This window comes from Pristis pectinata, chromosome 6, assembly GCF_009764475.1.
Source record: "Pristis pectinata isolate sPriPec2 chromosome 6, sPriPec2.1.pri, whole genome shotgun sequence".
Lineage (NCBI taxonomy): Eukaryota > Metazoa > Chordata > Chondrichthyes > Rhinopristiformes > Pristidae > Pristis > Pristis pectinata.
In genome coordinates, this window is record NC_067410.1 from 70,879,123 (window position 1) to 70,902,417 (window position 23,295).

At 39.8% G+C, this 23,295-nt stretch overlaps 1 protein-coding gene and 1 long non-coding RNA gene across 2 annotated transcripts in view; one reads left to right on the top strand and one right to left on the bottom strand.

Annotated features, from left to right (window-relative positions):
• Window positions 1-8,158: 8,158 nt before the first annotated feature.
• Window positions 8,159-23,295, bottom strand: part of LOC127571795 (integral membrane protein 2C-like) — a 38,977-nt gene continuing 23,840 nt past the window's right edge. The window contains exons 2-6 of the mRNA XM_052018505.1: window positions 21,370-21,507; window positions 13,361-13,540; window positions 12,362-12,472; window positions 10,486-10,636; window positions 8,159-8,948 (exon numbers count right to left, since the gene is read on the bottom strand). Of these exons, the coding sequence (XP_051874465.1) occupies window positions 8,857-8,948; window positions 10,486-10,636; window positions 12,362-12,472; window positions 13,361-13,540; window positions 21,370-21,507 (672 nt within the window). The 3' untranslated portion in view covers window positions 8,159-8,856. The remainder of the gene's footprint in view (window positions 8,949-10,485; window positions 10,637-12,361; window positions 12,473-13,360; window positions 13,541-21,369; window positions 21,508-23,295) is intronic.
• On the top strand, window positions 18,090-21,861 carry LOC127571796 (uncharacterized). The gene is made up of 3 exons (XR_007956515.1): window positions 18,090-18,164; window positions 20,977-21,034; window positions 21,730-21,861. It is a non-coding gene; the product is annotated as an uncharacterized LOC127571796 (long non-coding RNA).

Genomic DNA, 23,295 nt, shown 5'->3' on the forward strand with positions numbered 1-23,295 from the left:
AAGGCAAACTGTTAAGCAAGCAGAAATGTTGTCCTGCTTCTAATTAATAATTTGAGATTGTGTAATATTTTGCCCAACAGTATGAGACGTCATGGGCTTTGGTCAATATTTACAAGTTCTAGGTGCATGTATAACTGTGTCCTACCACCTCAGAAAGATCTGTACAACTGGGGATTGTGATGGAGAATTCTAGGAGACACAAGAGACTGCTGGAAACCAGAGCAACACACAAAATGCTGGAGGAACTCAGTGGGTCAGACATCTCGACCCGAAACATCAACTGTCCATTTCCCTCCATAGATGCTGCCTGACCCATTGAGTTCCTCTAGCGTTTCGTGTGAGAATCCTAGGAAGCTGGCTGAAGGTTTCTCACTTCCTTTGCAACATCTAAATTACGTGAACTAACACTGGTTCAACCAGAACACAAACTACCAAAAAGGCGAATAGCTACTTCTGTTTTTACCTTAATGATCATTTGATAATTATGACATAGACCTGATATTACTAATGAGTGATAGAGATTGTTATTAATTTAGTACTGAAGAATGACTTCAGTAAACAGCGCATACATAAATTTATTTTAATGAAAGACAGGAAGTTGTGGTTATGATACCATGTGAAGCACAGAAGCAGTCATCAGAAAACAACCCTCTGATAAAGAGCATGAAATATGTTTGGCTCAATGATTGCTTAGCTTTTTGGGCTTAAGTCCAGAGACTTGAGCAAATTATTCAGGGAATGACTCCAGTGAAATGTTGAAGAAGAGCTGCGCTACAGGCAGTGATGTCTTTTGGAAGAGCTATTAAACCAAGACCTCCTTTGTCCTCTCTGGCAGGTATATAAACAAAAAATGGAGAAAAGCAGTGACTTACCTTTGTTGATATACTCTTCTTACATTTCTATTAATATTTGCCACATCGATCAATTTCATGTCACATTTTTTCAACACTGTCTGATAATCTTGGATGTACATTTGTTCAGGTGTTCCTCAATGTGTCTTTAAATCTATTCAGTTTGCCGCTACCTGAATTGGGTAAACACTACATAAATCCTGGTCAATGATGAATCTCATTCAGTCAGACTTAATCATGTATCTTGCTATCACCAAGATCTGTCAGCATTGTACAATTTACTACACAAAAAGATTAGCATTTACCATTGAAACATAAATGGAAACAGAGGAGTGGTTAAATGTTGTGGTATACAACATTGCCATTTGAATGACCTCATTTCTCCTCTAGATATCAAGCCAGCTAACCTGCTCTAGATTAACTATAATTAAAATGTCTTTAGCTAATCAGCAGCAAGAAATACTATGGAATATAGTTCCATAGATTCACACAGAACAATCCTCTGTACTCTGCTTCTGTTCATTGGTTTACGGTGGCAGTTGGATCATCTTTGAACAGCATTTTTTATGAATATTCTGCATAAAATTGGTACTATGAACATCTGCAGTTATTTATTTGACTAATCAGGCAATTTCAGTTCTGTTCTTTATTCTCTCACTGCCTTTCAGATTAAATTACTTTGCAACTACTTGGTGAATTTTCGGAAATTTTGTTTGTGCCATGTCTGAAACAATACCTTCAGTGAATTTTTATACAAGTTCTCTTCTGATAACATTAGTAAGTTTGGAGTGTTATCTCACTGTAGTTCTTCCATTGAAATCGAGCTATCTTAGAAGTTCTGGAGCAGCCAACATTGCTTGTGCTATCGTCTGGTTGATTACCACATTGTTGAGTTTTCTAATTGCCTTTGAATACCATCAGAAAGATCCAAGAGACGACACAAATGTCATGAAGGATTTTCAACTGAGACTTGGTAATCTGCTATTAAACTCATATTATTGATAACATTTGGATTTGCAGTGCCTTTTGTAATAATTATCAGTTGCTTTTTTGCTGTTGTCTGAGTTTTGTTCCATATCAGAAAAGAATCTCAAGCATTTAAAAGATGAAAAATCGTACTGTTGATTCTACTGAACATTGGGGTTTTTATTGTGTTCTTTTTACCTTTTAATGTTGCTTTGGTATTGCATGGACTACATAAAGTAGGTTATTTCTTGATGAAAGGGAGTTTCCCAGTTCATGCTGTCACCATGTACTTGGCCAGTATCAGCAGCTGTATGATTCCATTGTTTAATATTTTACCAGCAAAACTTTTAGAAATGTTGCAATGAAAGGTACAAAGGACATTTACGGGGCAATGCATTTAGTAAGAAGAGGATATCAAACTAACATCTTTTGCACTTGAGTGATTAATAGTATTTAATCATGCATGAATTATGGCTGGAAATAGTTAAATTAAGGATTTGCATTTGTGCAGCTGTTGTATAACAACTATGTTGATTAAATCCTTACCTTTTATAAAGGTTTTACAAATATCCTGAATTTTTTTGTTCAGTGGCAAAGGAAATGTTTTTGCAGCTGGGTCCTACTGGAACCCAAACTGAGCATTGGCGAGCAGGTTTTCACTGAGAAAGTGCGACATGATTGCCCCTTGAAACTAGATTGATGTGCTGATAATTGACCAGATTGAATTTGTCTGCTTTAGGAGAGAAAAATCTAAAAATCCAGCTTTGGTACAAGACCTCTGAATCCACTAGTGAATGTAAGTAAAAAACCTACGGATGCTGTATGTTTATTTAAATTGATAAAATGCTGGTTACTTACAGCTTTTGCTGCACTGTTACATAAGCAGATCCTTAGTGTGTGTGTAGGAAAGACTCAGCATGTGGGGATTGTGATGAGGGTTTCTGCCTCCATCACACTGTCAGGTTGTGAGTTTCAGAACATCACCACTTATTGAATAAATCTATTTCTCCTTGACTCCATTCTATTATTTCTACCCAGTAACCTGTGCTGGGGAATTTTCAATGTTGGTGTTGGAGTGTATGTGAACATTTTAGCAAGAGATGCAAAAGTTTTTCTCTCTCTTTCTTATAACAACTGAGATGTTGTCATGACCTACAACCTTTGTCATGTCAGTGAATTCAATAATTTCTTGATATCACATGGAGTGAGGAAGAAAATTGATGATCCAGTTTTGGTACTGGAATTCTGAATCAACCAGTGAATGAAAATTTAAATAAAACTGCAGGAGCAGTGTGCTTATTTAAATTGTTCACAAGCAGATCTGAAGTGAGAGACTCAGCATTTGGGAAATGTGAGAGACAGGTGTAACATCACCACTGAGCAATTGTAAAGTGACAGGGAAAGGTCAGAACAGCTCTCATTCTGTTCACTGCATTTCATTTAAATAGCTATATTTGACATTTCAAAGTTAACTTGGAAGTACAGCATGAAATACTGAGCTAATTTGCAACGTTGATTGTCACTATCTAAAGACTGAAGACTAAAATGCACATTATATACTTAACACCCGTTAAGATGAACGTGCATCTTGTTCATTATATATCATTCAGTAGTGCAGATAAAAAGAGTGCCTGAATCATTAACTTCTTAAACCAAAGGTTTTGTTAAAACATTTCAGATTATCAAATATTTTACATCACCATTGTTTGCAGTTGCAGAGGATAAAACTTTGCCCTAGCTTTTAACTTGAGCTGTCTCCTTCTGTTTAAAATATAAAACTTAACTCAGCCCACCCACAAGACAAATTCTCAAATGAAACTATAATTCCTTTTTGAAATAGACTGTACAAAAATATACAAATAATTACATGGTTTACATTAATATACACATTCCCACTTCATCACTAGCACCACTTGTACATGCTTATTCCAAAAACAAAATCAGAAATTTACAACAGTCTAAAATGCAGGACTTACTGCTACAACAAGGTTGAATCTCGAATGATAGACTTACTTGGACTATAGCAAGGCCTTCGACAAGGTCTCACATGGTAGGCTGGTGTGGATGGTTAGGTCCCATGGAATCCAGGAAGAACTAGTTAGGTGGATTCAAAATTGGCTTGGAGGTAGGAAGCAGAGGGTGCTGGTTAAAGATTGTTTCTCAGAATGGAGAACAGTGACTAGTGGTGTGCCACAGGAGTCGGTGTTGGTACCCTTGTTATTCGTTATTTATATAATGATTTGGATGCGAGTGCACAAGGCTTGATCTGTAAGTTTGCAGATGACACGAAATTAGGAAGTGTTGTTGATAGTGAAGAAGGTTATTCTAGATTTCAGAGGGATCTTGATCAGTTAGGGAAGTAGGCCAAGGAATGGCAAATAGATTTCAATACAGATAAGTGTGAGGTGATGCATTTTGGAAAGTCAAACCAGCCTAGGACTTGTACTATGAATGGCGGGGCACTAGGGAGTGTAATGGAACAGAGGGACCTAGGAGTACAAGTGCATAGTTTGTTGAAGGCGGCATCACAGGTAGACAGGGTGGTGAAAATGATGTTTAGCATGCTGGCCTTCATGAGTCAGGGTATTGACTATAGGAGTTGGGACACTATGTTGCAGTTGTATAAGTCGTTGGTGAGGCCGCATTTGGAGTACTGTGTACAGTTTTGGTCACCATCTTAAAGGAAAGACATGGTTAAACTGGAAAGAGTGCAGAAAAGATTTACAAGGATGTTGCCAGGACTAGAGGGCTTGAGTTATAGGGAGAGGTTGGCCAGGCTAGGTCTTTATTCCTTGGAGCATAGGGAAATGAGGGATGATCTTAAAGAAGTTTATAAAATCATGAGGGACATTGATAAGGTGGATGGTAGCAGTCTTTTCCTGAGGATAAGGGAGTCCAAAACTATGGGGCATAGGTTTAGGGTGAGAGAGGAAAGATTTAAAAGGGACTTGAGGGGCAAATTTTTCACACAAAGGGTGGTAAGTATATGGAACGAGCTGCCAGAGGAAGTGGTTGAGGCAGGTGCAATAGTATCATTTAAGAAGCACTTGGATTGGTACATGCAGGAGCAGGGCCTAGAGGGATATAGGCTGAACGCAGGAAATTGGGACTAGGTGGGTGGGCACAATGGTCAGCATAGACCCGTTGGGCCAAAGGGCCTGTATCCGTGCTGAATTGCTCTATGACTCTAATAGAGCAGAAGGTTGAGCAAAGCAATTTTCAGGTATGTAGAAGTGTGTCCCCAATGACGGAACAGTAAGATCAATATTGCATCACAAGCTTTATTTCAGTGTAGGTGGCATGATGCAAACAGCCAATAGGTGAAGTTGTCTCTTCTCAAGTCAAATGTTGACTGATTGATATGCATTTACCTGGTATCTTTTGACACCCAGGACAACCCAAGTAACTTCCTACACAAGTACCAGCCTGGAAATTTGTGTTCAAATATCATGGGACTGGACCCCATGACCATCTGATTCAGAGATGAGACTGATACCAACTAAATCATGGGTAAAACTCTCATCAGCAGATAGTGCTGTTGCCTCACTGCTCCAGCCACCCTGAACTCAGGCACTGTTGGCACATTCTTCCTTGTCACAGTGTGGCTTCCTCCCAGGTGCTCTGGTTTCCTCCCATATCTCAAAGACATGCTGGTTGTAAGTTCTTTGGCTGCTGTAAAGTGGCCCTTGTGTGTAGGTGGGTGGCAGGGGATTTGGAGGAGCTGATGGGCTGAGAGAATCAGTTACAGGGAAATAAATCAGAGAATGGGATTGATGGGAATGCTTTGAGAGCCAGTGTAGACTTGGTGGGCTGAATGGCCTCTTTCACTGTTGTAAGATAGTGTAATATCTCTCACTAAACTGGGAAAGTGATTGTAAACATGTGAATTCAGAACAGCAGTAAGCTCCTTGAATCTTCTCTGTCTTTCACCTCAACTCCATATTCCTGTCTACCCCAAGTAACTATCACCACCTTTCTACTTCTGCCTTAAAAATATTCCAAGACTGTGTTTCCTCCCACTCCTTGGGGAAGAGAGATTTAAATGCTCATATATCCTTCCTGAAATAGGGAATGCTGTATGCTGTACTCCAGCTTGGTCTCACAAATGTCCTAGTTACCTGAATTTATACCTCCCTACTTCACCTTCACCTTCACAATAAATGATAAGTTATTCTGTTGGCTTTCCTAATTACTTGCTGTATCTGCAGACTCCAGCTGTAAGTCATGCACTGCAACACTCAGATCTCTCTGCATCTCAGTGTTTCTCCATTTACATAACATACTGTGTGTTTTTATTAATCCTGCAAAAATGGATAATTTCACATTTTCCCACATTTGTCAGACCTTTGACCATTCATTTAAACCTCTGACCTTTTGTAGCCTCTTTTTGCCCTTTTTCACAACTTACTTTCCTACCTAGCTTTGTGTCATTAGCAGATTTAGCAACCATATCTTTAGTCCCTTTACCCATGTCATTTCTATATAGCTGAGGCCTCAAGTACCTACTCTTTTGTTACAACCAGAAAATTACGAATTTTTGCCCACCCTATTTCCTGTAAACCAGCCAATCTCCTATCCATGTCAACACGTTACCCTGACACCATAAGCTTTTATTTTCCACGAAAACCTTTTATGCAGCACCTTAGCAAGTGTTACACATCCACTAGCTCCCCTATAAGCATCTTACATTAAAAAGAACTCTTAAAAAAAATCAGTTGAGCATGATTTCTCTTTCATAAAAACATGCTGACTGTGCCTGATCTTCAGTTTCTTTCTAAGTGCCCTGCAATAATATTATTAAACCCAGCTTCTAACATTTTCCCTGTGACAGATGTTAAATTAACCAGCCTGTAGTTTCCTGCTTTCTGCCTTCCTCTCTTTTTGAATAAAGGAGTCACTTTCCTTATTTGCCAATCTAATATAACCTTCTGTGAATCTAGAGAATTTCAGAAAATTAAAATTATTGGTATCTACATTACCAGAACAGGATCCTTCCCCTTCCACTATCTGTTCCTCCAGTATCCCAGACCCTTTGCCTTCAGGATATTTTTTTTTAACTGCAATGTATTAATCTCCCTCACTGTTCTACTACTACATTCTTCTTTGGTACCCCCACTTAAATGGTTTCCTGTGCCCTGGAGTCATGGTAAGTCTGCTCATTTATGCTGCAGTCCCACTATCTGGTTTCCTCCCGTATCCCACAGACATGCTGGTTGTAAGTTCTTTGGCTGCTGTACAGTGGCCCTTATGTGTAGGTGGGTGGCAGGGGATTTGGAGGAGCTGATGGGCACTCAAGAGCCTCAAACCTATTGAACAATTACAAAGGCCATGGCTCCTCTACACCTAACCTCAGGTTCCCACTACCTGCCTCATTTGGGGTCACATTCTTCTGTCCCTGACCACAAAGACACTCCAACTCAGCCCTGAGCTCAATGGCTCTCAGCCCAAGGTCCCCACTTATTGCAGATGGGTTTGCAAGCAGGGATAAGAAAGAAATATTTTGCGAGCTTGGGATACAATAGGAAATGGAGGTAACCACAGCCAGCCAGCAACAATGTGTTCCAAGATGAAGCAGGGATGTATGTGAGATCAGTAGGCACCAAAGTGCCTGCACCTTCCTAAGGTCAATAAGCATTTCTGTGCATCCTTCCTTTTGGTAACAAGGTGTGTGAAGGAACATCCTGCCAAGCTGCACTAAATCACCTCCAACTGTTTCATCACAGTCTTCTCTGGGACAAACATTGATATTATTCGCCACATTTCAGCTAATGTGCCTCTTCTACATCAGGTGAGCCTCGCACCTTTTCCACACTCCATGGACACGCATTCCCAATGACACAGCATTACTGTGTTTCCCATTGCAGGAAATTTATTTACTAGTCTAACGTTCCTGAAGCCTATCCTTTAGTTCATTACGTAACCATGAAGCCCACCTTGGAGTTGTGATACAAAACTAATTTATAAACAATACCATTGAGACCCTTTCACTTGTAGGTCACAGTTTGACTCCATCTCATGCTGAGTTTGCACATGATGAACATTGTACAAGGAGTAATAAGTGTTGGGCTTATTCTTTGAATTGATGAGATGCGGTGTGCTCAATATGGGTTTCTCACAGCATTTAAAATAGGCTCAACTAGTAGGTCTGAGCAGAACAATCTCCTGAAAATGTGTGACAATGCACAGTTGTTTCCATAATGTGTCAAAAGAGCAAAAGTCCACTAAAACAACAAGAAGGTTGAGATGAAATACAAGCCTATATTTTTGATTCAAGAAATCTTATTCCCTCAGTTATGTCATTTGCTGTTATGTTGCATTTACAATCTAAATGCACACAACGCTTATTTTTGGCTGAGCTAAGATATCTTTATTAGTCACATGTACATCAAAACACACATTGAAATGCACCTTTTGTGTAGAGTGTTCTGGGAGCAGCCCATAAGTGTCGCCACGCTTCCAGCGCCAACATTTCTCTCTTTTCATATGTTAATATTTTGTTACCTTGGGGGCAGAAATTGTTCCTCAGTTCAATGATGCTAAACACACAACATAGTAATGTCTGTGCATTATTCTCTACTTCTGAAATTCTTTTCTGAGTCAATGGAATGGTATAAGTCAACTGAACCAAATTTCAGAAGTACAAAATTTGTATCTCAGCGCAACTCAGTTGTGCATTTCATGAAGAACAAGTTTCCACCCCTTTGTTTATTTTAAATTGAAACATTTTAATGATATAGTGAAATGCATGCTCCCAATTCAAACTTTAGATAGTGCTAGCCATGCAGTATGAGAGAGGGAAGAAAGATAATCCTTTATGTTCTGACTTGTTCTTCAGCATAAAGTCTGTTAACTGCAAAAAGCAACTAATGCAATGTTAAAATGTTTCTGTAACTACTTAAGTAACAGCATTACTGAACCATCACAAAGATGTGAAAAAGAGTGCAGAGAACTAATACATCATTGACTTAGAGTGCACAAGTAACTTCAAGCAGCTGTGCCTTGAATAACACAGTTAACATGGGCTGTTGGCTTCACAACTTCAGTCCTTTTCACAAATAGATGTTTCGATGACAAATATGTTCACAAGGTGTCGTATACGATGGCAGTTCTTGATATCACGCTTCTCAATGGCTGAAACACAAAATGAAATTGTTGCCGTTGTATTCTAGGAATGAAATAGTGTCACTGTTCAATTTTCAGAGGAAGGGTTCAACTAGGACTTCTTTTTTTGAACAGTTTACTTTTGCATTATTTTTGTCTTTTTTTCCATATTTGCTGGTCACCCTCTCACATCAATATACACAGTAATCAATAACAAGTGTAGTGGTTGTGTGAAGCATGATGAGATGAAGGGAATTAATTGGATCAGGGAATGCTGATGTAGTGCACTCCCCATTTTACAAGATGACAGTCTGTCTTTACATTTAGATTTCTGTTGTAAATTCCTATAATGCATACAAACTACCTCCTCTGACCTGCCGAGTCAGCTTGACCTGCCTATGAGCTGCAGTCAAAGGGTCAGTATCCCTGGGTTGGATAGGGCCAAATGTTGAGGCAACGCCTCCTTCAGCCCCAGTATGAAAGGGATCGAAGAAGCCTTCAGCCCATCATTAGGAGTTCTGCTTAGCTCACTTGCTTGTCCCGTCCTCACTGCCCAGCAACAGCTGAGGAAGGACAGCAGCCGGTTCCCAAAAAAAGCTGCAAGACAACACTGTTATCAGCATGTATAATTTTTCTTTTGAAAAAGCATGTAGATTAAGCTATTTTTCACTCATCTGAAACAAATTAGCCAATTGATATTTTCAGATTAAGGTTCTCCCCAGCTGACGAATACCCAACTTATGTACATACAAACGGGCATTTGGGAGACCTGTGGGATGGATTTGCCAGTGGCTGCAGGCATCTTCTGACATGTGGGGACTCGGTTCACGGCTGCATTTTGGACTTGTGAACTGTTCGGATTACAAACAGTTCACAGGAACGGAACCCTGTCATGACCTAGGGAGGACTTGTATCACTATTAATAATAAGGCTTCACTTTCCTCAGTACCATTACAATTTTTTTGAAGTTCATCCTGTGATTTAATAGGAACTCAGACAAGTTTGGCTGATGAGTTTCTTTACATCACACTTGAATCAAATGTAATGCTTGGATTAATGAAAATTGGTGTTGGATGACTCGCACAGACTTGATGGGCTGAAGGGCCTCCTGTGGTGTATGACCATTATTCTATGCATGTTCTGCACCAACTACTAAATGTGGCTCTGTGCCCATTAGGCCCAGCTTACTTTCAATCTGGTTCATTTGTCCACTTGTTAATACCTTCATTAAAGCTGCTTCAATAATTTGAAATCTGACTACAATTTTTTAATCAAAGTGAAAAGCTCCTCAATGATAGTATGACTACAGGTTAAACCAGTGGGCTGTTTGCCAGATTTGTTGAGTATTTTTAGTGGGTATCAGTAGTACTATTGATTTGCCAAGGAATATCAGAGCTAATTTGCAGAGGAAATGAACACAATTATATCAGCATTTACTCTTCCTAACAAATTTTTCTTTGATCAGTAAAGGTCAGATCAACTTGTATGACTCAGATGAATGGCATTTTGTTGAACAAGATCAAGGAAGTATTCTGGGTGCAACAATGTAAAAAGCTGCAGGACTCACTTCTCTGAACACTCCTGCGTTTCAGTTTGTAAGTTTTCTTTCCACTGCACAGATGGCGGATAAAGGAACCCAGCTGGTGCACATTGCCGATTTGTTCTGTGACTTCCATCTCCTCCTGAATTAAGTAAGTCTGAGGCAGATAGGTTCCCAGCTGTGAAGATTAAAAACGTGACCATTAACTCAAAACAAGCGATAATAGCACATGTCAGTACATTGCGGCAATTTGTTTTGGAGTTAGCACTCATTAAAGAGAGGAAGGTGATAAATTAATAGTTTATTTCCTATGATTTTTAATGTTAGCTTGCATTTTGTCATTCATGAGAGACAGACAAGGGTAAGCAAGGTCAGCAGTTATTGTCCATCCATAATTGCCTTTGAGAAGCTGGTAGTGAGTCACCTTACTGAACTGTTGCAATCCTTGTGGTGAAGGTGTTCTGAGGATGCTTCTGGGTAGCGAGTCACAGGATTTTGAGCCAGCAGTGATAAAGGGATATGACTTATTTCCAATTCCATATGGTTTGTATCTTGTGGGGCACCTGCTGGGTGTTGAGAGTCCACAGGATTTGGACGTAGTATTGAAGAAACCTTCGAAAGTAGCTGAATTTTTATTTCATATATACTGAAGCTTGAAACACAGTACCAGTCATGCAGAGAGTGAATGTCTAAAGTGATGGTTTTGGTTGTTTGATGGTGGAAAGGCTTCAGAGAGTCAGGTTCAGAACATTCAGCCTCTGACCTGCTTGTGTAACTGCAGCATTTATGTGGCTGGCAGTTATGTTATTGATCAGTGGTGACCACCAGGATGGTGATGATGGGAGATTTAACAACGGTAATGTTGTTTATTCACAGAATAAGTGGTTAGAGTCTCTCTGCTGGAGATGCAATGGCTGGCACCTGAACGCTTATCGCTTTGTCAATTCAAGCCTGAATATTGTGTATGTTGACATTTTGGGTCGAGACCCTGTATCAGGACGGAGAGGAAAGATTGCTAGTCTATAGCAGTCCAAGGGAGGGGTGGGAGAGAGGCTGGTGGGTGGAAACAGGTGAATGTGTGTGGAAGAAGACCAGGGATGTAGGTTATCTGAAACCAGAAAACTCAGTATTTCCGACCTTATGCTGGAGTGAAGTTGTTTGATGAAACATTTAAAGATGTTTGGGACGAGGACACTACCCTGAGGAACCCTGTAGTAATGGGATTGAAATGACCACAACAGCAGCCTTTATGCTCAAAATGACATCAGCCCATAGAGTTTCCCAACCATTCACTGTCTTCAGGTTTACTAGCATCCTGTGATGTCACACGAGTCAAATGCTGCTACGACATTTGTCACCACGTTGGACATTATGTGCATCTTTAACTAACAGCATTGAGGAATCATATTGGGATAGTCAATATTTGGACTTCAAATTATTTTTAAAGTAAACACAATATATAAGGGCCAGGCACAATGGTGCGGCTTGGTATAGCTGCTGCCTCACAGCTCCAGCAATTTGCTAGGTTAACTGACCACTGTAAATTGCCCCTAGGTAGAATCTGAGGAGTTAATGGAAATATGGAGAAAATAAAATGGATTGGGGAAGGAGTGGTCAGCTCAGACTCACTGCGCCAAAGGGTCTGTTTTCATATTGTATCTTTCTATGATATATCGGTCCAAAAATCTTAGGGCAACTTTTTGGTCTTCAGCCCTTTAGAAAATCTTCAATAAGGCACCTGGGATAAAACTGACATTGTGCCCGTTTTTGAGAACACTATAGTTTTCATTTGTGGGTGTGAAGCTGAAAATCCACTCTATTACTACTAAGCAGAGCATTTTTTATTTGTACAGAGTTCAAACCAAAGACTTTACTGATCTTAAAGGACAAAAAATAAACTTGCCTTCATTTTGGTCAGCAGCTCCCAGAGATTGCGAGGTGGCAAAATAATGGTTCTGTTGAGTTCAATGATATAACATCTATCCAAGGAGAGGTCATGATAAGCAGTCAAGCTCTGTGACAAAAAGCAAATATTGTTTTTATTTTGGAAATAATTTCTGCTTCCAAATCTACATTGGAGATTGGATTTAACAAATTCACCCACAAATGCATACCTTAATTATTAAAATCTCCCTCCTTGTTACCCATCAATTCCTAACATGCTCCTGAAACTCAAAGCCCACCAGTGGGGAGTCTTATATGTAATCTCAGAATTAAGTAGTGGATAACTCACCCCGGGATGGCTGTTATAAGATTCTTGAACAGACCTCTTATACGATAAAGATGAACTCTTGCTCTCTCAATCTACCTTGCACTTTATTCGTCCACCTGCTCTTGGCTTAACATCCCTCACACTCGGCTAAATTTAGGGAATTACAAGGAGCCAAAGGATTCAAAATGATCCAGTGAGCGCGTGCCCTTCCAATGGAGCACAGATTATTTGCTTAGGCAGTCCCCAGGTTATGGACACTCTTGCACATGAACGAACTCCCATAATATTATTCAAAAATATGACGTATGTACATACATTTCTATCAATGGCAGAACTAGTTTCCTCCCTCTATCCATTTTAATACTTGTTCTTTCTAGTCAGTCTTACGTGATTTTGATGCCATTCATTACAATACTGTGGAGGTATGGTTATCATATTGAGTAATTTTTGTGTATTTTCCAACTTATGGACATCTATAAAAATGGAACCTGTTCATTACCCAGAGGACAGTCTGTATCACTACAGAGATGCAAGGAATCCAAGCCTGTGTCTGAAAATCGGTAAGCAGCAACAATGTGATAACAGAATCTTTGTTTTTTTTCTTACGGCAATATTATTTTATCATTAGATTTTCCCCGCCAAGTTATTTGCACATTTGTTATAAACATGTGCATCTAGCTCAGGACTCACTTGGTAGAAGTCATGGATGATATTGGCAGCGTCACCACCTTCAAACTCAGGCACAGGGACATTGATCAGCTCTACTTCATCGTCCATGCGAATTTCTACATCCTCTTCCAGTCGGGCTCTGTTTGGGCCAGAGGCCAAGTCTTCATCATACAAGACCTGGCAGTGAAACATAGGTGGGGCCTATATGAAGAAAGGAAATAGAATCAGAAATCTTGAATTTAGTTAACAATACAAACATCCTTTACCATTTCCTTTCCAAGTAGACACATGCAAGGGAATATAACACAAATGTCTGGAAATTCATTCCCAGATGGCAGTGCTAAATGTATTCTCATATTTGCACTTTGTACTCTGCCTCTGAAATTCGTTCCATTAATGGAGTGAATTTTAGAGGTAGATTGCAAGGCACCAACTTACTGTAACACCGCCAGCTGGGAATGAATTTCTCAACAAAACATTTTCCTAATTTTCCCAACATCATCATCCAGTCAATGTATTACCCACTTTCCAGTTTTTCCAAAGGGAATTATTATCAGGTACACAAAGGATGCAGTCCAGGCATATCTGGGTCCCACCCCAATTTTTAAATTCAACCTACTTATGTAGTTACTTTGGAGGAAATTAGGATGACCCCTCATCCAAAATCTCAAAACTAGCTCAGACTTCTCTAAAAGACCAACATCCCTGTGGAAAGTGTATTTGCTTTACTAGTAAACAGAAACAATCTTCAAGGGAAAGGAATAAACTTCCAGCAGAGCAGATCCCACTAATGTCCCATCAGGTGGATGCAAGCATGATTGCCCAGTGTATTAGTAAATCAGCAAATACAGAAAAATATAGAAAGCAGAATTCCTTAGCCACACAGCTCACCCAAACCCAGATTGACAGAAACAAGTTCTATTAAATTTCAGAATCTATTAATGAATGCCATAAAATTTGCCAGATTGAAAACATTTGCCACAGATTTAAACTCATTTTAATGGAGGACAATCTACCACACAAACCCTCCCATGGTCCAACAACAACTGGCTGCAAGCAGTCGGTATCATCAAGAGACAGCACAAGGATAAGTGATGTGGGAATGTCACAAATGAGCAGGTGAAAGCCTCTTTGAGCTCTAAAGATAATATGGGTAAGGTTTCAAATGTGTCCTACTAATTAGCAATGACCTAAACATAGCTTAAGATTCTAAGACAATAGAAATAGGAACTCTTCCCGCTAATGATGCCACCAACACAAAACAGGGATACAAGAGGCTTTGCAATGCTGTAACTAACCAGGAAATGTTGGATATCACCAAAAGATAGAAACACGTTTAATTTCTTAATATTATCTCTCACAAAATACTGCCTTTCCCTTTGAGAAAATTTCTATTGAAAATTTCTCCATTTGTAAAGGAGACCACACAGTGTGAGCACTAAACAGAGTGTGCTGAATTGGAAGTAAAGTGAATCGCTGTTTCATTTAGAAGGAGTGATTGGATCCCCAGATGTTGGAAAGGGAAGAGATAAAACACAGAGTTGCAACTCCCGTGATTACATAGAATGATGCCAAGTAAACAGGGATGGGAGTTAGTGAAGACAGAACAGTGAACCCGGGAGTCACAGAGGGAATGGTCCCTATAGCGGTGCTGCTTTTCTCTACTTCATACAGAACTGAAATGTCTTACCATCTCTAGTGCCAGTTTCTATCCTCCTCTCACTCTCAAACAGTCCACCTCTGATTCTTCCCTCCTTCAGTTTCTCCATCTCGACTTCAGGAGTTAGGTCGGTTACCGACATTCTCCACAATCCCCCCAGACACCCACTGCACTCAACTATACATCTTCTCATTCCTGCTTCCTGCAAGAACTGAACTCCCAGTTTCTGTAGCTCAGTTGCACCTGTGCTGATGGTAACAAATTTTATTTACACTGGTTTCTCCACCTCGTCTTCCCTTTTCCTTAACTGTGACTTCCCCTCCATTGTGGTTGACAGGGCTCTCAATCACATCTGTTCCATTCCCCACACTTCAGCTCACACCCACTCTTCCCCATCACCCAGATCATGGATAGGCTTCCACTTATCCAGCCTACTATCCTCTACATTCAACAGCTCATTTGCTATTATTCAACCATCTTCAACATTGCTGCCAGCAATACGTCTTCCCCTCCCCTGCCCTTACAGTACGGTGACTGAGCTGGGCATTTCCAACATTCTCTTACATTTCATATTTTCAGCAGCTGTGGTTATTTCTGTATCTCATAGTTCCACCAGTGTTTTATTCCTCTTTCTTCAAGGCAGACAGCATTCAAGGGGAGCATTCATCACCCTCTCTCAGCCAACACCACCATTTGCATTATTCACTCTCTCAGTCTCCACCATTTCACAGACATTCCCTTTACTTTCTCTACCCTTCCCCCTTCTCTGCAACTTAAAATTTGATTTCTAACTTTTCATGCTTTTTATGAGAGGCCATTGACCTGAAATATTAATTCCGTTTCTTCCTTCACAGATGCTACCTGACCTACCAAATATTTCCTGTGGTTTCTGTTTTTATTTCAGATTAAGATATGTTTATTAGTAACATGTACATCGAAACACACAGTGAAATGCATCCTTTTGCATAGTGTGTTCTGGGGGGCAGCCCGCAAGTGTTGCCGTGCATCCGGCACCACCATAGCATACCCCACAACTTTTTAACCTGTACATCTTTGGAATGTGGGAGGAAACCGGAGCACCTGGAGGAAAGCCACGCAGACATGGGGAGAATGTACAAACTCTTTACAGACAGCGGCAGGAATTGAACTCGGGTCACTGGTGCTGCAATAGTATTACGCTAACCGCACCTGCAGTTTTTATTTTGTTTTTCTAAACCTATTCACGGTATAATAAGCATATCCTGGCAACCCAAAGATTAAAGTGCTGTTTTATAAAGCAGAATGTCATTCAAATCTACCTCAGTCTGATAACGTGTCAGTTTTCCTTCTGTCTGCTCGGTAAAACATCAAAGAAAATAATAACTCTTCCCCATGTTATTTTATTTAGCTGGAAATGAAAATTGTAACTAATTGATCTGTTTGATTTTGCTCAAATTGTCATAATTTAAATATGGATTCTTTATCTAGCAGTTGGACCTATTAAAAGATGTAATTAGATGATCACATTTTTTTTTTCAAAATGTATCTTGATCAGTATGACTTCAGTACCATATTAAGAATCTAATTTACATATTTGCACCAAAAAATAAATTTTTAAAGAAACTACGTGGCTTTTTAAAATGCCAATCTTGACTTGTATCTTACACTATTGCTGTTCATTTCCAAAGCTTGATTAGGTTTGTGTAACCAAATCGTAACATGGCAACAAACCCCATGTTTTCTGTTAACTTACTGTCTCACTGTGTCCAGTTTTTCCATGTAAAAGAGGAAATTAATTACATTCACTTTTCCTAATGTAAACATTTAATCTCATTTATCTTGTTTTCCTTTAAAGGACTTCTACCTTAAATATATGGATTAAATATTTGCATTCTTCTGTGAGATTAACTACATATCTAATACAACATTGAGCCTGATAATTTTGCATTTACTGACAAGGCATCACTTATAGTTAGAAAAATTTATTTTGCTCTTGCAATGTTCCTTATTACAGAGAGGGATGTTTCATTTGATAAGTTACAACTTTCTTCATTTATATTCAGTCGCTACTTGATTTTCTACATGGTGTACACCTGTATTCAGTCTACTTCCTGTGGAGAGATTAAATCAGCAGTCTGCCTAGGCCTTATATATAAAAAAACTCTAAGTATTCCTCAATAATAATTGGCTGCTTTACCCACTATAGGACAATTTTAACCTGTAGCTGTGACTGAACTCTGTCGAGTTCAGGTTAGTTAAAACTGGAACTCTTTACGGCACGGTAGCGTAGCGGTTAGCACGACACTATTACAGCGCCAGTGATCGGGGTTCGATTCCCGTCACTGTCTGTAAGGAGTTTGTACATTCTCCCGTGTCTGTGTGGGTTTCCTCTGGGTGCTCCGGTTTCCTCCCTCATTGCAAAGACGTACGGGTAGGTTAATTTGGGTTTAAAATGGGCGACATGGACTCAATGGGCTGGAAGGGCCTGTTACCACGCTGTAAGTAAAATTTAAAAAAATTTTTTTTAAAATTATCTTAAGTGTATAGTCTCATTAGAATGTCAGCTGAGGAAACTCTTCCCTTGAACAGACTGGTCTCCCATTATTCTTCTGCCACTGCTCAAATCAGAAGTGGGTGACTTCAAGACGAGTTGCCTGGAAATGTGTTCGTGTTTTACTCTCAAACCCACTGAATGCTTGCGGCATAAAGTTACCTCATGATTTCTGAACAGAAATGGTTACATCCCTCTACTTTCGAGGGGAATTTCAGTGCCCTATTGAGTGTGGTTTTCCAGATGCAGAGATTTGATCCCTCAGGTGGGGTGGAAGATCCAGTGACACCCCCACTGGCCCAGCCTGTGCCTAAATCTTTATCATTAAGAGAAGATCATCTAGTCAATAGGACTTGGCTTCATGAGGGATCTTACTGTGCACAAATTAGCTGCCTTTGTTCTCCTACATTATCACACAGGCTACACTTCAGACGTTATTTATTTTTTTTTAAAAAGTGTTTTGGGAACTAAGGTCATGAAAAAGTGAAATGCAGTTGGAGAATTTTTTTTAGATGATAAGATGGCCTTTTCATTAACAGTTTTAACTCCCACATTTTTTGTTATAGACATCCCACAGCATCACTTGGATTTGACGAGATGTGGATGACTCTTATCTGAAGTGGAAACAGACATTGGTAAGTCTATTTAATTTCATCACTGGATGGTTCAAACTATCATCGTGGTCAGTCCTCAACTGCATAAATACTACCCCTCAACTAAATGAGAAGGGATGGGAATCTGGTAACTCTTGATTAGTGGTAAGTCAGAACTGTGCAGTAACAGTTGGGGTGGAGTGGAGCTTCTTCAATGGGAAAACAAAGTGCAAAATGAACTGAGAGTGGATTTCACTTGGTGACGTAAAAGTTACCACCAAAAGTTGCTGTTAGGCGTTTGAGCAGTTCCAGAAGACCTTTTAACATACAACATAGAATATGGAACAACACAGCACAGGAACAGGCCCATTAGCCCACAACGTATGTGCCGAACATGATGTCAAATTAAACTAAACCTACCAGCCTGCACATGATCCATGTCCCCCCATTCCCCTCCCAAATGCATCTTAAATTCCACTATCATGTCAGCTTCCACTACCACCCTGGCAGCACATTCCAGACACCTACCACCACTCTGTATATAAAAACATGCCCTACACATCTCCTTCAAACTCTCCCCCTCTTCCCTTAAAGCTATGTTCTCCAGTGAATGACATTTCTACCCTGGGAAACAGACTCTGACTATCTACCCTATCTGTGCCTCTCTCAAATTTTATAAACTTCTATCAGGTCTCCCCTCAGCTTCCAATGCTCCAGAAAAAAAACAACTCAAATTTGTCCAACGTCTCCTTATAATTAATGCTCTAATCCAGGCAGCATCCTGGTGAACCTCTTCTGCACCTTCTCCAAAGTCTCAACATCTTTCCTGCAATGTGGTGACCACATCTGCATACAATACTCCGAATGTGGCCTAACCAAAAAGTTTTATACAGCTGCAACATGACTTCCTGACTTTTATACTCAATGCCCTGACCAATGAAGGCAAACATGCCATATGCCTCTTTTACTATCCTATCTAGTTGTGTTGCCACATTCAGGGAGCTATGGACTTGGACCCTAAAATCCCTGTACATCAATGCTCCCAAGGATTCTGCCATTTACTGTATACTTTTCTTTCATTTGACTTCCCAAAGCACAATACCTCGCACTTGTCCAGATTAAACTCTGCCTGCCATTTCTCCACCCATATCTACAAACGATCTATATCCTTTGACAACCTTCTTCACTATCCACATCTCCACCAACTGTTGTGTCATCCGCAAACTTACTAATCAGCCCATCTACATTTTCATCCAAGTCATTTATACATCACAAACAGAGGTCCCACCACTGATCCCTGTGGAGCACCACTGGTCACAGACCACCCAGTCAAAGTAACACCCTTCCACCACTATCCTCTGTCATCTACGGCCAAGCCAATTTTGAATCCAGTCTACCAAATCGCCACGGATCCCATGCATCTCAATCTTCTGGATCAGACTAACATGAGGGACCTTGTCAAACGCCTTACTAAAAGTGTACTGTCACTGGTTGAGCTAGTTTTGGCCAATATCAATTATATCAGGGTCCTGTTTCAATAACGCTCACAAAGACGAGAGCAGTTGCCACTTGAAATTTGGGATACCGAAGCATTGTACTCAATGGAAGAGGAGACTAGAAATTTTTCAAGGTATAGTTTCACACATTGGAAGTAATAATGCAGGGGTCCAAGGCAAGATTGATGCTAGATTACATAACCCTACCTCACACAATGCCCGCAGCATTTTGTGCACAGTAGAATTACTCTTCAATGCTCAAATATGAACAAAGGTCTTTCCTCCATGATCTCCTTGCAGGGCAACAGGTAGAGATTGTGAAGAGAGTGTTGGGAGTAAGACCGGATAGGATTAGTGTGGGGAGGAAAAGAATAGTGGAGAGGGCAGACTTGATTGCTGGTGAGATGACATCGGAGGAAGAGGAGGAAATTGGAGAGGAAACCAAGAAGTGATCCTGGGTACACAGAAGGATCAGTAATACTGGGGAATGAGGGTGGTTAGAGGTTGTGGGGCAAGGAGGATCTGAAGTGCTATGGAGGGCATCTTCAGGAATTGGGCACCAATTGCAATGCTGGAGTGTGTTGGTGGTGTAATGTGTACAAGTGATCGTTCTCAATGAGGAAATAAAAAGAAACACAAAGTAGGGAAGATCACTGCTTTGCAGCCCAGGTAAGAATAGGCTTTTTAACCCTCCAGTTATCATCTGCTTCTGTGATTCAGACTCTCACTATTCATGAACTGCACATATACAGTCCAAAAAGTGCATTAGTGCCATCATTTATAAGAATGTAAAAAAATAGTGGTAGGCCATTCAGCCCCTCAAGCCTACTCGATTCTTCACAATAATGGCTGATTTACTACCTCAAACATCACTTCCATGCCTATCCCGTATCCATTGCTTTCTTTACTATTCAGACATCTCTTGATCTCTGTTTTGAATGAACTCAATAACCGAGCCCTCGAGGTGGAAAATATCAAATATTCACCACTCTCAGTGACAAAAATATTCTCATTTCAGTCCCAAATGGCCTACCCCTCTTCAACTTGTTCAGCAGAGACCAGCCAGTAGTATTATGCAAATGAAGGCTATCTTTGAAAGTAGTTTGGGCCAACCAGTGGTCAAATTGAGTTGACGTAACAATACCTAATTTCCGCAACAAATGAGAGTCATCTCATATAGTCTTTCCTGTAAGGATTCTGTGCACTTCAGTGAGTTTAGCTTATATTCTTCTAATAGTTAGAGAAGAAAAACCTAACCTACTCAATATCCCCTCAGATACCAACCTGCCATCTCAAGAGCTTGTCTGGTGAACTCTTGCTACACTCCCACAAAAGCAACTCTATCCTTTTTTTTCCAGGTAAGGAGACCAAAGATGCATACAATATTCCAGACGTGATCTCACCAAGCCCCATGTGGTAAGGTATTGCATGCCCACTGATACCCTTTTGTGCACGTCTTAAACACATAGAGATTGGGATCAAATTTACATAAGTGTGTGGTTAAGCAATCAGGTTTTAATTTAGCATAAAAAATATTGCAATATGTGAGAAGCATCGTTTAAAGAAAACATGGTGCTCTAAATTTTAAACACAAATGTGTTGAATGGGAAATGAAAATCAGTCCCAGCATCTGTTGTTAATCAACACCAGTCACTGATGTTGAATCCTTGTTATATATTTGAAGTTATCAAACAATATGTTTGCATACTTTAGGAATTGTACACTTTATCGACTGAAATGTAATATCATACCTGAGTAAGATGGTAGTACTTGTAGGTGCATATTATCCCCAAGACCACAGTCGAAAGCAGAATAACCAATGCAATTGTAACGCACAAAATGCGACGCAGGGTAGGCTTCTGAGTTGTTGCAGGGATAGTCTGCACATCCTGAAAAAAGGAAAGAAATTTTGAAAGGGCTAGGACTATACAAGATTCTTGAGAATGACATTGATATGCACCAAGTAGCACTGTGGGCTATATAATGAAGTATGATCCAATTTAACTGCTCATATTTCATGACTAGCAATAGGAACAGGCCATTTGCATAAATATAGCATTTGTCCACAAATGAGGTAACAGTGCTCTGCCTATTTCTTTCCAAACTTTCAGGTTCAAATTTCAAACAGCAAAACCCAATGACAAAGCACTGGGGCACAATTTCTGTAATCTCACAACAAAACGTCAGAGGGAGCATGCTGACACTGCAAAAAGTGATGTTTCCAATTCCACCTTTAATCCCTGGATGTACATTCCAATCTTACTTCACTTTCTGTAAAATGTTTACAACATTATTAAAAATCATTGTTATTCTTACTTCCTGTTTTGCTGCTTGTGTGAATTCTTTTACACCTTTTTTTCCTATCAATCTCCAACTTTGATGCTGACAAGAAACTGGAAACCTCATAGAAATTCCAGGTATATATATCCAAATAAATTAAAATTAGCTGGCCTTCAAATACTGTACATTACTTATTCATTTGGATTCTGGCAAAGTAGAGAATATAAAACACAAGGCTAGCAAAGTTATAAAATACCACATCCCTCCCACACCACCTCCCCCCACCCCCGAACTGTAGATATGATGGATAAATGTCTGTCTAAGATTGGTTTTAAAATGAAGGATCTGATAAATCAAAATCAGTTTGGTACAAAATGGTTCCCAGGTTGTTATGCCAACAGATGAGTCACCTGTGGAATGGAACTGGTTGACATTTTAAGATCAACATTCTGACCTGTAGTTGCGAGCCTTCCTCAGGAAACTGAATTCACACCAATATGTCATTGTCCTTCAAAGACTAATTACTTTATCTACAGCAGCAGAATAAAACTGTGAACTCTAAGATATGAAGCCACTGGAAAACAGCGATTTGCACCCTCACAGCACATGCCAGTTTTTGTTATTACCAAGCTTCAGTGGTGTTCACAGAAGGTTTGGATATGGTGCACAAAACAGTGATTCAGAAGTCAGTATATTCACCAGAGCTGCATTGAAACTTGATAGTTCCTTTAAAGTTTAATCAAGAACAATTGTGCACAAGCACAATTCCATTGCTTTGTGCTAAAAAAAAAATTGGTGCAAACATTATCAGAAACATCCTCATTCTCTCTACTCCTACTATTTTCAGCAGAATATCCATAAATTTTCAGGATGCACAAAGTTGCAGTGGTGGAGCAAGAGAAGCATTGAGGAATTTTACTCAAAATATTTTACAGTATTATCCAAGCCCATTATTGTATAAATAGCGGCCCTCTCAGGCAATAAATAAATTGGCTTAAAATAACTTCACTGGAAAATCATGTTATTGTTTCTGGAGCCATTGGTACAGAACTATAGTTCCCAAGAAGGTATAATTACCTGCACTCTCAGCCAAAACGCTGAGAAAGACAATTTCTGGCAGTGGCATGTGCAAAGTTAAATATCCACAAGCTGTTGTCAGTGATACCTTGCTCCTCTAAAGGGTGTGCAATTAAAGTGTTTGCAGATTAAATGAACACAATCAGGAAACTGATGAAAAATTGAAATATTTTCTGCACTATTCCTGCTGGGAAATTCATTCAATGTGTTGAGCCTCACTGGAGGACATGCTTGTGATGTTGTTTCTGACACTACTTATTCATGATATGTAAATGCAGAACAATTTCTGAAAAATAAACCAAGTGTGGAGCGTTTAAAAC